General features: G+C 40.2%; 1 protein-coding gene across 1 annotated transcript in view; it reads right to left on the reverse strand.

The window, feature by feature from the left end:
- Positions 1-16,893, reverse strand: part of ARHGAP10 (Rho GTPase activating protein 10) — a gene marked incomplete at its 5' end in the record, with an annotated part of 157,446 nt that overhangs the window by 65,350 nt on the left and 75,203 nt on the right. The window contains 5 exons of the mRNA XM_084266799.1: positions 2,890-2,964; positions 9,412-9,477; positions 10,728-10,770; positions 11,885-11,966; positions 16,349-16,443. Coding sequence (XP_084122925.1) covers positions 2,890-2,964; positions 9,412-9,477; positions 10,728-10,770; positions 11,885-11,966; positions 16,349-16,443 — 361 coding nt within the window. The remainder of the gene's footprint in view (positions 1-2,889; positions 2,965-9,411; positions 9,478-10,727; positions 10,771-11,884; positions 11,967-16,348; positions 16,444-16,893) is intronic.

The raw sequence follows: 16,893 nt of genomic DNA on the forward strand, positions 1-16,893 counted from the left end.
ACGCCAGGCATATCAGATATCCAACCTGAACTCATGAGTAGAAACCCCAAGTCCTTAGCAGTCCCTTTACCATGGGCAAGGCTCTGTATGAACACTGCCTTACCCAGTAGTTTGTATGAAGTCTAGGTAGGCAGCTCGGATGAAATGCGCCACGTCAGGTCTAGAACATGGATCAAACAAGAATTGGTCCGTGACGCAGTTCAAGAACTGAGCCTCCTGGCAAGGAGCTCTGAATTGCTTGTAAGATTCCCATAACACTGGAAGTCCTAGCTCTGTATCCCTGCTTACAATGAGATACCAGATTAATTCAGCATTCTCCCTTAAACCACAGAGTGTTTTCCTCAGCAATTGCCTCACTTAAATTTAGACAAGCCTATCGCCGCAAAATAGATCACTACAGCACCATGATAGCTGCAAGTAATTTGAACTAATTAAATTGTAAAATTAGTATATTTTTCTTTAAGCAGAATTTTATATTTAATTGCTGAGCTCATTTTACAGAAGACTGTGTTTCAGTAGGCTTTTACATTAAAGCTGAAAATCTGGGATTCATAGTATTAGAAAAGTACATATCGGTCTTCTCGTACTCTCCTGACTGCCAATGTACTTCCCTTAATTCTATAGAAAATGTTCTGGATAAGAGATAAAACTACACACTAGTATGTCCCTGGTTGCCATTTGGAAGACTGTTTTTGTGGTTTGGGCCTTTCAGACTGTGAACTTCATGGTCAATGACAGGTAGATTAAAATACTTTGAAATCTTATCAAACATTTTAAAACACAGAAAGTTAATATGAGGGTTTTTTTTTTCTGATTCTGAAAAGATCTTTCATATAAAAGGGTATCCAAGAGTATACCCAGAAACAAAGGATTAAAGATTAATCAGTCATTTTAAATTCTCTGTACCACTGCATATCAAAAAGACACCCTCTTTATTCTTCTCTGAGGACAGACAGATAAAGAGCACAGATGGGATCGCTTTCAACAAACCATCAGAAAAAGAGCAGCTGCTTGCACCCTAACTTTTTTCTGTTCATTCTTTTGCCTTGTCTTGGTACCACTGGATTCTTACTACTTCAAATAAATACATGAATCTTGGGAATGACAAAAAATGTTTCTAATTTTAAAAAAAATAACTGAAAGCAGATGCCGGAATCCCCAGTAAACTCTTCCAGCTGCTACTGAACCACTGGCAACCTGAGTCTATTTAATTTGGATACCACTAATGGCAAAGAGGAAAATTTGCCTGCCAGACCTGCACGCCCAGGCTAAGCCTGTAAGTACAAAACTGGAAAACATCTTAGGATATCAAACATATTTAATTGAGACTCTCTGAGTGATAACACTTCCTTCTTCCTATGGTCAATGGCTAAAGATGGTTACTGTTTATTGAGGCTAACTCCAACCACCATGAGGATCTGTTATAGATCAGGTATTTGTATTAATCTCAGTTCATATTTCCACAGAGTCTTCTGCTACAATACTTTAAAGACACAGGCAGGTTTATGTGCACTAATGGAGAACTTCAGGGTGCTGTTAATACTGATTAAGCTACCATAAATTAATATTTAGCAAGGTCATTATGACAGATTGATATGACATGCAGGTCCTCAAGCCTGATGTCTTATCATTTCTGAAGAGACAGCCTGTTTGAAAAAATAAAGGAAGGAAAAGAAAAAGTCATACAGGTGGCACTGAACTGACAGCAGCATATAATATAAAAGCGCTTTGTCATTCACATAATGTCTGGGGTAATGAAATGAATTCACTTTCTGGCTTCCTCCAGTTTGCAGTGCCAAAGAACACTGTGTTATCAGCACAGATGGAGCATGCATGGTTCTGGAGAAGAGCCTGGTGCAAACTGCAAACAAGCTTCTTTGCATACCAATGAATCCCTGAGAATCAGACCTTTGCTGTCAAGTGACAGGTTTGGAAGCTCTATAAAAATGAACTAATCCCAGTGGTCTTGTCTGACTGCATGTACTGTCAGTGCTCAGGACAAGAAATTGGGAAACACGGCACATCTTGCAGTCATGGCTACTACTTTGGTGAGAGGTATCGGGCAGATGAGGGATTTCATCCAGGTGCCAGTACTTTCTTTCTTTCTTTTCTTTTTTCTTTTCCTTCCCTGGGGACCACAGTGCAGCAAGAGAACTACAGTTACTGGGATTAAAGATGCATCAAAATTTCCCAAAAGAAAAGGGGAAAAAAAAAGTTTCTGCAAATAATTTCATGAATCAAAAAAAACCCAACAAAAACCTTAAGAGCTATGTATGGTTAACTAGGTATGAGAGCCTCTGAGAAGTTACCCACATACAAGAGCTATACTACTAAGTTTATAAAAACAAATCCTTTCTCCATCTGTCTCCCGCCTTGGCACACAGTTATTATTAATACGTATATTATATTCCTCCTCTTAAACCAAAGAGCTCTTTGCCAGTAGGATTAAACTAAATGTCTTATTTTGCACAGTGATTAACCCAAGACAGGCATGGGCATGTACACCTGCACATCTTAGACAAGGGAGAAGAAAGGTGAAAACTTCAATGAAATAATAAGCTTTGAACTTTCTTCAATTTAGTACTTTTGGATTTTCTGATCAGACTCTTCAATTTAGGCTGGTTTATCCCACTTCTATCAACCTTGCAGAAAGACCATGATTTGTTCCTACATGTCCTACAGCAGCTCTCAGTTTATTCCTACTAACTAATCTCAGACTTACTAAACCAGGGGAATTTACAATGATATGGGAATTATTTGCCTGGACTAAAGCAACCTAGATTTGGCCCATACAGAGGCCAACTACAGGCAGATGATTTTAGAACTAAATATTGACAGTAAAACAATACAAAATAATATATTGAAAAAATTAGTGTAAAAGAGGCATACCCATCAACAAACTCAGAAGTCTCTGGACCTTTGAACTCACCCCCACAACTCGGTACAGTCCTTGGTCATTTATACCTATTGCGCAAAAGGAGAGAGAAAAGAATAAAAACAAAGGCAGAAAATCAACCACAGTCAAATTTAGCATCAAAACTTTTCCCCAGGCAACAAATTCTCCTCAAAGACAGACAGACTACATAGCATTAACACAGTCATGAGAACAACGTTATAAATAAAGTATTGCAAGAATCCTTTTGTTCTTCTGCCTTTTTAAGGTAAGTTCACATTATGTTTTGATAAAGGTTTCATATACCTCAATTCTGTTTCAGAAACTGGGAGTAGAAACAAACAGGGACAAACCTTTGCTTGAAAAACAAACAAACAAACAAACAAAAAAAATCACAGTTTGGTTTTCAGCTTTTTTAAGTGACATTTTGGATACATTAGCATCCACATTCTAATAATGCAAGAACTGAACCAACAAAGGCTAAATTAAGATTTCCTTAATAAACATAATTTTGCTTTTTTTTTCCAAATATGTGGCTGACAAAGAGTTTGGATAAAATAAAGAAAAACTTGAGCCTATTCCCAGTCCTCAGAACTGATGCTTTTTCAAGTTGGTAAATGCTTCTCATTTAAGATACGAGGCCTCATTCCAACCCACTGTGGTCCACACAGTAGTCATGCCCAGAGGCAGCACCACAGCTTACCAAAATCAGTACTTCTGGGTTTCTGCTTGAGATGAATAGAGAAGTCATAACAGGCATAGTATTTTCAGTCCCCTGCTCTCATTTCCTGTGGACACTGAACCCCTTTTCCTATCATTCCTCTGTGCCCTCCCATCCTCTCACACATATTCACTTCTTTACCCCTTTTCTTCCCCTGCTTTAGCCTTCCTTCACCAAATCCAGTTTTATCCCCAGGGTAGTAGAACTATGGCTATAAATCAAAGGAAAAAAGGTTGGGAGATAAGTGGCAGGAAAGTAAAAAGGTATGTATTTGCCTGCTGTATTGTTTCAGAGCCCATACAGTGGGAGATAAAATATTACAGTCCTGAAGCTGACAAAGATGTTTGAGAGGCCATCTACAAACAACACCTTGGTATTCATATTGGCATGGAAGAGTAGAAAATGTCACAAAATACCTGTGTTTCTACTCCAAGGAAATCTTTTTAAACAACAGACTGTGTGGTATTCTTATTCAAAATCTCCTTTAACAAAGGAAGACTTGCAGAGAATTCCCAGTTTCAATATCAAACCATTCCAACACAGAGAAGGGAAATTAAAACCAGTCATATGAGAAAACATTTCTTCACAAATACGTAAGAAATATGTAAAAAAATCAGTCTTTTAATGAATTACTGTCAGACACAAATACACAGCAATAATTCTCAATATAGTGGAGAGAACTTCACATTTCCTACCACCTCCTCCTGTCTAGCCTTGTGACATCTTTTCCTTCTTCCCTCACAATCTGCAGCCTCCTCTCTGCCATCCCAGATTTCTGAGAGCCTGCTGAACTCCTCCCTGTCAGCACTGCTCCATCCTTTGTCCCAGTGGGAAGCTGACTGGCTATGGCAGCAGCTGCTACTTCTCTGGGTTCCTCCACCTGAGCAAAACTGGCCCTTTGCTTTTCCCAGGATGCAGACACCACTCTAATCATGCTGAGTCTTAAGCTAGATGTCATGTTCAGAGCTGGCTCAAGTTAACAGAATAAGCCAGATCTCATTATTTCATCTGTGGTCATCAGAAACCTCAGCTCTAGAGTATGCTCACAGCTCAGCGGTGTGCAAAAGAAAGAACCACAGAAAACAGCTATGTGGCCACAACACTATTCTTCTCAAAATATGAAGATATCCACCCAACCAAGCAAGTTTTCCAACAAACAGTGTGATAGCATGCTATACACCACTTAGTCTGCCAACATTAAAAAAAAAATAAGCATAGTCCTTGATTGATTCTAAACAAGGATGCAGTAGGAAACGGTCCCAAGAGCAGCAATTATTTTTTACTTCAAATTTCTCAGGACGTATCCAAAAAGATTCTGGTTCAAAAGTAACACCAAGCTTTTTAATGCTCTGCCAAAACACATCACACATTTTTTATACAATGTCCTCCACTACTTTTAGTACCACAGAAGATGCCTTCTGCATCGTATGCAAGAAGTTAAAGCTGAAGAAATAGTGTCGCAGGCAAATGCAGTTCAGCTTTTGCTTATCTCAGAAGTTGTTTCATGACTTCCTGTGCTTCTAACATTAAAACTAAGGGGAACCAAACTGTGGTGACCCCAAACATATGTTTACAGGCTTAAAAATAATGAAGGTCAAACCACAGAAACTACTGCTCAATATTAAAATAGATATGATACGCAAAAGTCTCTGAAAATTATGGCATTATTGAAACTAAGACAATGCACCAGCAATAACCATGAGGCTGTGATAGCAATTATCAGATAATTGATCAGTTTCAAATTCATCAACCTGAAAAAAGCATGGCAAATTGCTAGCAGACATCTAGAAGCAAGGAGGGGTATTAATATTCCAACCTAGTTTTTAAATACCTTTAAACACACCTTTCAGTTATGCTTTGTTTCAAACATACAAACCTGGTTTGAAACAACACTACTTGTGATTTGCTCTGCACATTTCAGCTCTTCAGCTCTTCAGCACATCCAAGCCTGGTAAGGCTTGGCATTTACAGAACACAATTGACAAGATGAGTCAGTGCAAAGGAAGAGCTACCACCGCCTGAGACGCTGAAGGGTTCAGACGCTGCGTCTGCCGGCTCAACCAGTCGCTATTGGCAGCTTTGAGCAGTAAAGCCCCTTCATATTTATGTTACCTCAAGATGCTGGGCTGTCTGAGGAGGGAATCTGGTATATAGGTACACTTAGAAAAATGAGGTAGTGTGAGTAATTGTCACTTATCCCATTGGTACAGGCAAGGTGTGTCGGGGAGCTCACTCTGCGGCTGGCGCTGTACCTGTGCCTGACACAGACAACAATCTAGCTGCAAATACAACTTTTTCTATCCAACTCCAGAGGTCAGAAACAGCCACACGAGTGTCACTCTAAATTCAAGGTAATGCCAGATTTATTATATTTTTCTTTTACATGAAAAGGTATTCTACTTCCTCCTCAGATCTCCACTCCTCAGAGCAGGAGACTGGACGAACAGCTCAATGCTGCCATCTCTCTCTGCAGCTCAGATTAGCAGCTCCGGGAGCTCTAAAATAAAGACAAACATTGCTCCAGCAAACACTTACCTAGGACACCCTCACAGAAGGTACAGCCAACTGCTTGCACACCCAAACATGCACAGAGTCTTTGCTACCAGAGCAAACAGCTCTTTGATGTTTCTGTAAGCTTTTACCCTGTTGTATTAGCCTCAGTACAGAATTGTAAATAAAATACTCCAAACAGAATCCCAAAATGTTCTCTCAGAGGCAAAACACGGGTTCACATCCAACCAGCATCATGCTCAGCATGTGAGAGACAGGCTGCACGTCTCGATGCCTCGGTGTCTCCTACCAGGTAAAGCACAGCCAATGTCTTACCAGGCAGCACTGAATCAGAAGCTCACATGCATTTTAACCAAGACACTGCCTCTGATTCTATTCATTCAGAGCAAATAATTTCCTTCTTGGCTTTATAAAACAGAACATAACTGAGAAAAAAATTATCCAGCCATTGACAAGTTTTTGTTCAATATCTCTGTTATGCTCCTCTCTCTCTGAATACCAGACTTTTTCTGCTATGACATGACAAGACTATTCTCAGTTTCCACCCACACTAGACTGTCCTCTCTTTACACCCACGCCAACCTCACACCCATTATGATTAAAAGAGATTAAAACATGGCACACAAGCACAGTCTCTGAAGAGGCATCTGTCCTGTTTTCTTCTGCTGAACATAACTTGCCTTTGATGTGTTATCATTCAAGTGAAAAAAAAAATAATCAAGTAAAAAAATTTTTAAGAACAAGTATAGGTATAAAATCTGCAGCCTGAGAGATGGATTTGCTTCAACACAAAACTATTTGGCCAAACTCCTGCAGCAAACAAGTGAATGTTCTCCTGGTCCTCCATTTGTTTAGCTCGTCAGACATCAGCAGAAGGTCCTGCAGGTTCTGCAGAAAACAAAACCTGATCCTTTAGGAATGCTTCAGCTAGCTGCTAAGATGAAATCAGGATTTTGTTTGTCAGGCTTAGTTTTTTTCTTTATATATGCAGTTGATGTAAAGTTCAGAATCAGTAAAGAGAAAATCTTTAACAAGTGCTTGCAATGCAATGGATAAATCAGGCTCATTGGAACAGAGCTAGGTGGATTGCTGAGTTCCTGGAAGGTAATAGCTCACCTAAACCCATTCTTGAAGCCCTGGGAAAGTAAGGGATTATTGAATATGGACCTTTTTGTTTTGTTTTGTTAAGTACTTGCCAAAACAGAATTAACAGATAAAAGTCATTTTGATTGGTGGCAGTTACCAGACAACACTCAGTTGACAGCAGGTCTCATGAAAGCTGTGCACAGGGGATAGTGGAGCTGCAAGGTCTCCCAGGAGAGGAAATACCGCAGCTAACTTTGGTAACTTCAGTTCTCTGCCAAGTATGCTTCAGGGCAGATCCCAACTGGGGGACACACATGCTTCTAACCCAGGCAACCTTATTGTCTGGGCTGAACAACAATAGTAGGTGGGGTTACACACATATTTTACAACTTCTTACATACCCCTAAATCAAGCCTGAAAGGACAGAGTGGACTCTGTTTAACTGATCCACCCACAGCCAGAAGAAGTGGTGCAGCATCTAACTCATAAAATCTGTGTCATCTGATGCAAAGAGAAGATCTGGTCTATATCAAAGCAGGGTTTTGCTGTGAAGGCAACTTATTTGCACGGTGCCAGCTTTATCTGCAGTGTTACCCAGCCAAAATATTAAGATTGCAAACACACATAACCAAAATTTCAAAATGATGAGGCAGGTAAACCCCTATAAAAAGTATCTGAAAGAACAGAAAGAACAAAAGTAACACCAGACAGACTATGGTCTAATCTGTACCTTTAATGCATCAGACAGGACTGCTCTAAGACTCCAAGAGAAAAAGGATTTCAGATGCTTCTTGCTGTTTAAATGCTAAATTCTCAGTATCAGAAGGGCTGCTCAGTCTTACTCACAGCACTATACAGTAAGTGCATACAGGGAAGACACTATTTTTAAGTAAGACCCTGTACTGACAGGAAAGAACCTGCTTTGGCAGGGGGGTTGGACCTGATGATCTCTTCAGGTCTCTTCCAACCTCTATTATTCTGTGATTCTGTGAAGCACAACCAACCCATTCTTCTGTTCAGATATCTTATTTAAGCTGGACTGTGATGCAAAGAAAGATAGAAATATTCTGCCCTGTGCAATGCTAAAGAAAAAGATGTAACTCCTGAAATATTGTATGTCCCCTTTGGGAATGGGAAGGAAGTCAACAATTTAGGAGAAAAACACTGGGTCACCTGTCCTGGCTCCTTGTGAAAATCAATTTTACCCTAGCTGAAACCAGGACATTCACACAGAGAAATTTCAACATCTCTTTATAAGAAACATACCAAACCTAATACCAGTTTAAATCTACCTTCCTTAAGTTTAAAGCCATTCCCCTTTGTCCTATCATTCCATGCCCTTACAAACAGTCCCCCTTCAGCTTTCCTATAGCCCCTCCAGGTACTGGAAGGTCGCTATAAGATCTCCCTGAAACCTTCTCTTCTCCAGGCTGAACAAGCCCAACTCTCTCAGCCTGTCCTCACAGGAGAGGTGCTCCAGATCTCTGATCATTCCTGTGGCCCTCCTCTGGATTCCCTCAAGCAGCTCGGTGTCTGTCATGTCCTGGGGACCCCAGAGCTGAACACAGCAGTGCTGGTGGGGTCTCACCAGAGCAGAGGAGAGCAGAAGGATCACCTCCTTGGGTCCGCTGTTCACGCTTCTTTTGGTGCAGCCCAGGATACACTTGGCTCTCTGGGCTGCAAGCACACGTTGTCAGGTCAGTAGTAAGCCTGACAGCATCCCTGCCTCTGGCATGAGACTAATTCCACCAGAAGTACTTCACTTTTTGTTACTCCTTTGCCTGCTCAGCTCCTGTTCTTCTGTCTTAAGTGACTAAGCACAAAAACTCCATCCCAAGCCCACAAATGAAATGCTAAAATTATTTAGGTTGATCCAACAGCAAAGCAAAGATACAGAAACTGCTTACAAGATGCAGGGTTTTTTTCTCAGCTGTTGTACACAATTGTGGCTTCCTTGCCAAGTGAGGTGCTGTTATCCCCTTCCAAGAACTTCTTAAAAACACACTGGAGGCAAAGCAATGCATGTAAGGGGCTGGGACTGGACAGAAAGAAACTCCAGCCCTGGTCAGTGTCATCAGTGCAATATCTACAGATTAAGTCTTTCCCAGAGATCTACAGGAGACTAGATCACACAGGCTTCCTTTGAAGAGCAGACCTGCAGCTCCACCCCCTCCACAAACAAGGTTGGATTGATCATTACCTCGTGTTTCAACAGCACTGATGCACTTTTTGATGACAGTGAAACCTATTTTATCCAACTGTGCACCTAAAAGGGAAAAAAAAAAAGTCTGAAAAGTTTTAAAGCACCATTACAATTGTGTCTTTCACTGAAAAAAATAAGGCTGGACTTAATTGCACAGCAGTAAATATCCTAAATACAGGCAAAGCTGTACATACCCTGAAACAGGAACACATCTTAATTTTTCCTAGAGAAATTTCCCTCTCCTTCAGAACCCCACCTAGCCCAAGTACAGGCTTATTCTGGTGGCAGTGGCTTCACTGAATGTGTTGCCAGCAGCAGCCTTTGAAGAATGGGATCTCTGATTAGGTGCGTGTGTCAGCGGATGCAAACCGGAGCTTAACGATACTTACTGCACCACTGACAACATCTGAGAGAGGTAACCAAACAGGGCAAGGAAGCACTTAGGATGAAAAAGCCATAATCACCAACAGCAGGGCTTTTAGTGAGTCCTACCCTAAGCCAAAAAAATCCCACACTAAAGATGCAGGACACACATGTATCACTTCACAGCAGTTAATGATCTGGCTACATAAAAGCAGATGCATTAACAGGGCAAATGCTGGATCTCAGCTGTTCTTTGCTGTTCCTATCTTATTCTTTTTCTTCCCATCAAAACTTCATTTAAAAGCTGTGCAAAAACCACCCTTCCCCCAAACATCTGGCCCTCTTGCTCCTGGGAACCTGGTCTAGAGCCATGAAAATAAAAATCTGTGGAAAAACTTCTTTTAATAACAGCAAGACCCAGCTTTAACCAGCAATTTATTACAAATTTTAAAAAGCAAGAAAATTGCCTGGTAATGCAAGAAGGATAACTTTTCACTCATATACTTTGCTAACAGAAGAAACCTAATGTCATCTAAAAGAAAGCCATCTCTTCTACTTCTCTATTATGGTTTACATTTTAAACAAACACATCCAGGTTTTTGGTGACCTTTATGTTCAGCAATGGTTGTTTGTAAAATCACACTTGTGCATTCTAACAGATGTGTACACTCAATCTGGATTTAAGACACTGTGATGTATTCACATATAAATAAATCATTTTTGAGTTAACTTCAAGCATTAATTGGCAAAACCCAACTGTTTCTCTAGCTTATGCCCAGTCCTACAATTCCTATGTACATACTAATCTGCATTACTGTGAAAACCCATTAGTTACAAAATCTACAAAAGTATATTCAGAACTCAAGTTTAAAACCAAAATATATCCCTTTGTCTTACTCAATTGCAAAATGTTAACAAAAATCAGCTTTAATGGTAATTCAAATACTTACTTCCCTCTTGTTTTGCATTGGCTCTATTCAAATTGATGAACAGCTAACACAAAAAACAGTAAAAAGACATGAATTATTTTAAAGAATTAAGATCAGAAACAAGACAAGCCCAATCTTAATGCCCAGTAGGCACAAATACAGCTGTTTACAGTTAAAACATATCACCTCTAATGACAACTTCTCTAACAGTAGGACCAGAGCTCTGTGCCCCCTCAGAAAGGAAATAATTGCACTTTTTAAGGACTGACATTTTAAAAAAATTCTCAACAAATAAGAGTTTCTTGGGGAGAGAAGAATGTTAGTTATAGCCACTGAAATTAACTGCCATTTACTACTTCACATTCCTACGCTTTCTCTGCAGGTTAATTTCCCACAGTTCAAGTTCACTCACATCATTGTGAACTGCTCTGATGAATCCTGGGAATTACAACCCATTCCCAGAAGTGATAAGCTTACTGGGGAGTCCAGCTTAGACGAGGTGTGATGGCAATAAACACCTCTGCAGAGGAAACAAGATTTTTAGAACAATGATGTCAATAAAACCTACTGCTAAAATCTTCAGTAGCCAGCCATGGGGCACAGACATGTGCTTGTGTCACTGCCTAGAAAACCCCAACAGTTTGGGCCCCAAAGGCCAATATAATATTTACAATTGTAAGAACAGTCTGCAGTGTGTTTCAGTATTGCAGTTCAGCCCCAAATCCTGATGTGAACGGGAAATTAGGCAAATTCAAGTACAACCTTGTTCCCACTGACAGGGATTTTCTGATCTGGTTTAAAATAATAATAATACCATGTAACTAACTTGAGCAAGTCTTGCCACTGGAATGCAGTCTGTCAGCATAAGGCTAAGTGGACATGCTTATACCAGACATTTTCTAGAATACCAATATCATTGTTGTGATGGGAAACCATTTATAAAACCTGATGCTGTCATTACAATGAGAAATACCTCATATCACCGTTAACAGTTATCTACTTTATCGAGTTACTCATCTCTCCTGAGTTTTCTTTCACTTTTATTCTTTCTTCATTGAATCTATCATTTTGCAAACTACATAATCCCAGTTTATTAAAGTATAATTGGGATCTTGGAAGCAAGAAGTGAGAGACTTTCTACATTACACTATAAATGAACATGAAAAAATGTCACTTACAGCTTCTTTTCCATCCAAGGCTTCCATCCACAGCTTCCTGTCCTCCTCAGAAAACGCCTGCATGGTCACAGGAACTCCAGGCCTGCAAAAGTACCAACCACACAGAGTAACTGTATCCACCAGCAACTAAAACACTGCCTTGTCAAAGTATAATTTCAACTACAAGCAAAAGCTGACTGTGCTAAAGTCAGTCTTAAATACTGTACACTGCTCATCTTTAAAATAAAAGGCATAGAAATGATAACACAGTAAGAAATAATCAGAGAGGAAAAAGGGAAGTGAATGTAATCTGCAAACCATTAATTCTAAATAGTTCATTGTTGATAGCTTGTTGATTCCATCACTTGCTGGGAGTTACAAAGTTCTGTAAATTCTAAATAACCTCACTCTTGCATTGCTGTGCTGTTACATAAAAAGTGGCTTTTGTTAAATTATTCAATGTGAACAGTAACAATGATTACAGTGTTCCAATAAATAACTTAAAAAACATAATCAAGTCATAACACAGAATCTCATTAAAAAACCTCCACTATTCTAAGTTTTCTAAAAGGCAGGGATGGACAACTCTGGGATGTAGGGGTAAGTGAACGACCTCAACAGAAACCTGTGTTTATATTTAATATAACAGGAAACAAAAAATGAGTAATTGTGTGCATCACATACAAAGCAGAGAGTTAAAAGAACAACAGGTTATTTAGTACTTATTTTAATGCCAATTACAAAAAACTATCAATATATTCAGCCTGCCAATATTTCTGCAAATTTATAATCCTGATTACATAGGGATGGAGAGAAATTGAGAATTAACTCATAATATTCTCTTCTCTTTTGTATTAAATATATCTTCAAGAAACAAAATAGCTATAAGGGAAAAAGTTACCTATAAACAAGAGCACAAAGAACACCTGCACAAATCCACATGCTCCAGCAATCCCATCTAAACTCAGAAGACCGAACTGTAACTTTGGAAAATGGCAGCCATAAAGCAAACTGCTCTCTTTTGATTAGTTAAAGCAAGGAGGCTATTAGCTGTAAAAATGGAACCTCCATCTATTCTCAGTGATGCCCAGTGATATGAGGCAGCAGTGTGCCCAGGTGGCCAGGAAAGCCAATGGCATCCTGGCTTGTATCAAAAATAGTGTGACCAGTAGGTCACCAGGAGGTGATTGTGCCCCTGTACTGGGCATTGCTGGGTCCAGTTCTGGGCTCCTCACCATCAGAAGGACATGGAGGTCCTGGAGCGAGTCCAGAGAAGGGCAACCAGGCTGGGGAAGGGGCTGGAGGGCAAATCCTCTGAGGGGCAGCTGAGGGAGCTGGGGGTGTTCAGCCTGGAGAAGAGGAGGCTGAGGGGAGACCTTATCACCACCTACAACTACCTGAAGGGAGGGTGTAGAGAGGTGGGAGATGGTGTCTTCAGCCGAGTAACAGGAGATGGGACGAGGGGAAATGGCACAAAGCTGCACCAGGGCAGGGTCAGATTAGATGTGAGGGGAAAGTTCTTCCCTGAAGGAGTTGTCAGGGCCTGGAACAGGCTGCCCAGGGAGGGGGTTGCATCACCATCCCTGGATGTGTTTAAAAAAAGGGTAGATGAGGTGCTCAGGGATATGGTTTAGCACAGGACAGGAACGATTGGACTCGATCTTAAAAGGTCTTTTCCAACCTTGTGATTCTGTGACAGACATTGAGCTCTCAGGGCAGGTGAGGGAAACCTTGCCTTTATGACTAAAACAAGCTCATGCTGGCATCAGGAATAACAGTAAGCAAAGCAGCTTGTCATGCCATACCAGCTTTTTTCAAAGCAAACTGGTCTGCAAGTAGCACAGACCCAAGACCATCAGAAGCAGGCAAATTTGATCACTCAGTAGAAAAAAAAAGCCTTAGTAATTAGCTAAAATAATTAAAAGACCAAACATGCTGATTTGTCTACTTTCTTTTACTAGTTAAAAGTAAACCCAAATATGTTACTATTATGCAGGGCAAACTTTCCTCCTTTTCACTGAAATTATAACTGTTGAGGTATCCAAGAGATATATGCAAGCTGTTATGCTGCACAAAGTATTATTTGTTTTCAAATTAAAGCCAAAAGAGACAAATCCTTCCCTCCTCTTTGTCCTGTGTCAGTAAAATTAAAACCTGAGTAGTATTTCAGAAGGATAATGCTCTGTATCAAGAGAAAGTATTTTTCCTACCTCATAAGACCTCTGCTGGTTTTGAAAGATTTACATTTCCCTACACTTACCACCAGTCACCTAGAATGAAACATGATGGGAGTGCTAGAAGCAGAAAAAAAGTCACTTTCCAAAGATTCAGGCAGGATCTTAGCACCCTCAGAGCTGAAATTTGTAAGTATTGGAATTTAAAGAAAACAGAATCATTTCAGCTTTCTTTTCAGAAAAGAAAAATCCATAAACATTCAGCCAGCTCCAGACTGTGCTCCAGTCACACACAAGGCTGAGCGTGCGCTATTGAAAAGTCCTTCCTAAAATTTTGCAATCTTGCCTCTTTCCACAGCACAGGAACAAAGAAATCCCCACGACCAACTGTCAATCTGTATGTTATTTTTTAACTTGGACAAGCAGAGGGATAAGTGTGCCCTGAACTGATACCAAGGAAACAAGCTAATGGCCTGCAGCACAGAACTAATCTCCATGGGAACATCTCAGTACTACACACATATATTATTAAAAGAAAAATGTCTGATATCAAGGTCACAGTGGACCAGTTGTGTCTATTATATCTGGACAGAAAGATGGATTAGACTTTTCCCAGAAAAGAGAATGAAAAATTGTTTTGCAGGATCAAGGAAACACTGCTCTCCATCCATCTCTGTTTAACTCCAGATACCCTATTGAGCAGATGACACACAGAGGGGGGTAGACTGACACTTCTCACGGTACTTTTTTAGCTACTTTATCAGACTCAGTTTGAAATCTGTTACTTACACCGAACAATACACTGACCTGAGAGGAGCTGATGTCAAGACCTTAGATCTCTACTCCCTTTCCTACTATTGGGACACAATGTTAGAAGAGTTAAGCTCAATCCCCTCAAATCACAATGCAAGTTCAAACCATGCTGTAGACTTGTCACAAATGCCACCTGAGCTGTAAACAGGTATCTTCCCACCTGCTACCTGAGCTGGAAGTTCTCAGACACAGTGGTAGCTTCGTGTTCCATCACCCATTGCTTGTTACAGGAACAGGCATGAGGTAGGGAGCCCAGTCAGACTGGCCACAGAGGTTAGGCATGACCTCTGACCTAAGACTGTGTACATATATATATGTTCCTTATCACAGATGTATCTGCAGACCATTAGTGACCATTGGTCAGTCAGGTGTGGCAGCACTGGCCATGCTGCAGTATGGGCACTATGAATCTGATGAGGAAAAAATAACCCAAAAGCCTATAAAACCTGAAGACCTACAATATGCTAAGTGACAATGGAATTACTTGATGTAAGTAAAGAGCAAATATATTGGCTAAAAACAGCACAGGAGGGATGGATGTAAAACTCATCAATTGTCCACTAAGTTCTATCCAGCATTTAATGTTCTGCACAGTTACCATCTGTGCCAAAAAACGTGGCATTACGTGGCCATATTTATTTGCAGTATCGTGTTAAGCTGGATTCTCTCACCTTCATAAACAAAGGAATACTACAATACTGACAAAAAGCAGTATTGATCATATTTAAAGAGCCTTTTAGCAAAATAAATAAGCAATTCTTGTCTTTTAAAATAAACCAACAGAACAGTAGTGTTTCAAAAAGGCAGTGGCAACAATAGTGAAGATGCACTGGATTACACTAGCCACAGAAATCCCAATGATTTATTTTCAACCTGAGAATCAAGCATAAACTCAGGAATGTAGCATTTCAGAAAACAGGCCTGTGATGCAATATGGTCATGACTATGAATTTTTACTGGGTCTGCAGCCTTTCACTACAGTGACATGTACCTCAATTTAAGCCATGGTTCTTCGCTACAGTCACAGCCATTCATAACAGTTGCTCTAATGCTTTCTGTGCTTTCCATATACATGAGCTCAGACAATGTCTACATCTCAGTTTAGATTCTCACTGCTTCTGCAGCATGCAACTAAGACAAATAACAGGGAGCCCTGTCAGTGGTGGCTTGCTCCCTCAGTGACTGTTTCCCACTGGGGTTGTGTATTTCAAGTTAGAAGTAGCACACAACGCCTTGTAGTTTGATTGTGTGTACATCCTTACAACCTACATGTGCAAATATGTGGGCATGTGTGTCTAAAATGGCATTTGGTGAGCTCTCCTTCTTGGCTGGCCCTGTGTGCAGCCAGGAGTTGGATTTGATGATCTTTATAGGCCCCTTCCAACTCAGGAAATTCTATGATTCTATGATTGGCAGTCTGAGGGAGCAGAAGATAACCCAACAGTTACATTAACTGTTACTGATAGAGAGTCCTTTCTGGTGTGTTTCTCAAGCTTACCGGTCTGAAGCTTCCAAGTCGAAACAGAACCGCCTGTCCGTAGTGTCTATGTTTCTTTTGGTACAATAGGTGAGGATGAAGAGTTCCTCATCACCCTGTGAAAAGAAAGGTTTTATGTGCTTCACCCAGTAATTGAAAGCTTCAGTAAGCCAGCTACACAGAACAAGATAAATTTACATTAAAATAAAGGTAAGACACCTGCAGAAGAATTTGTTCAGGGTTCCGGTTCAGGTCTCTGCACAACAACACAAATTCTGTGGTTATTTATGGGACACAAATACAAAAACATGGAGTCCATTTTGGCAGGTATTTTACACCATGATGTAGTACCACAGTAAGATAAACTAACAAAAACATTCTGCTATCAAGGTTTTGCATGTGTTATGACATAAGCACACAATGAGCATAAGAGCCTCCTTCCATTTTCCATAAAGACTATTTATTGCTACAGTAACTAGAAAAAAGTAAGTGATCTTTACTATCTGTCCTACAGAACCAGTCCTTTCTTCAAGACCAACCAGCAGTTGGATCATATTTTACCCTTA

Source organism: Gallinula chloropus, assembly GCF_964237585.1.
Source record: "Gallinula chloropus genome assembly, chromosome: 7".
NCBI lineage: Eukaryota > Metazoa > Chordata > Aves > Gruiformes > Rallidae > Gallinula > Gallinula chloropus.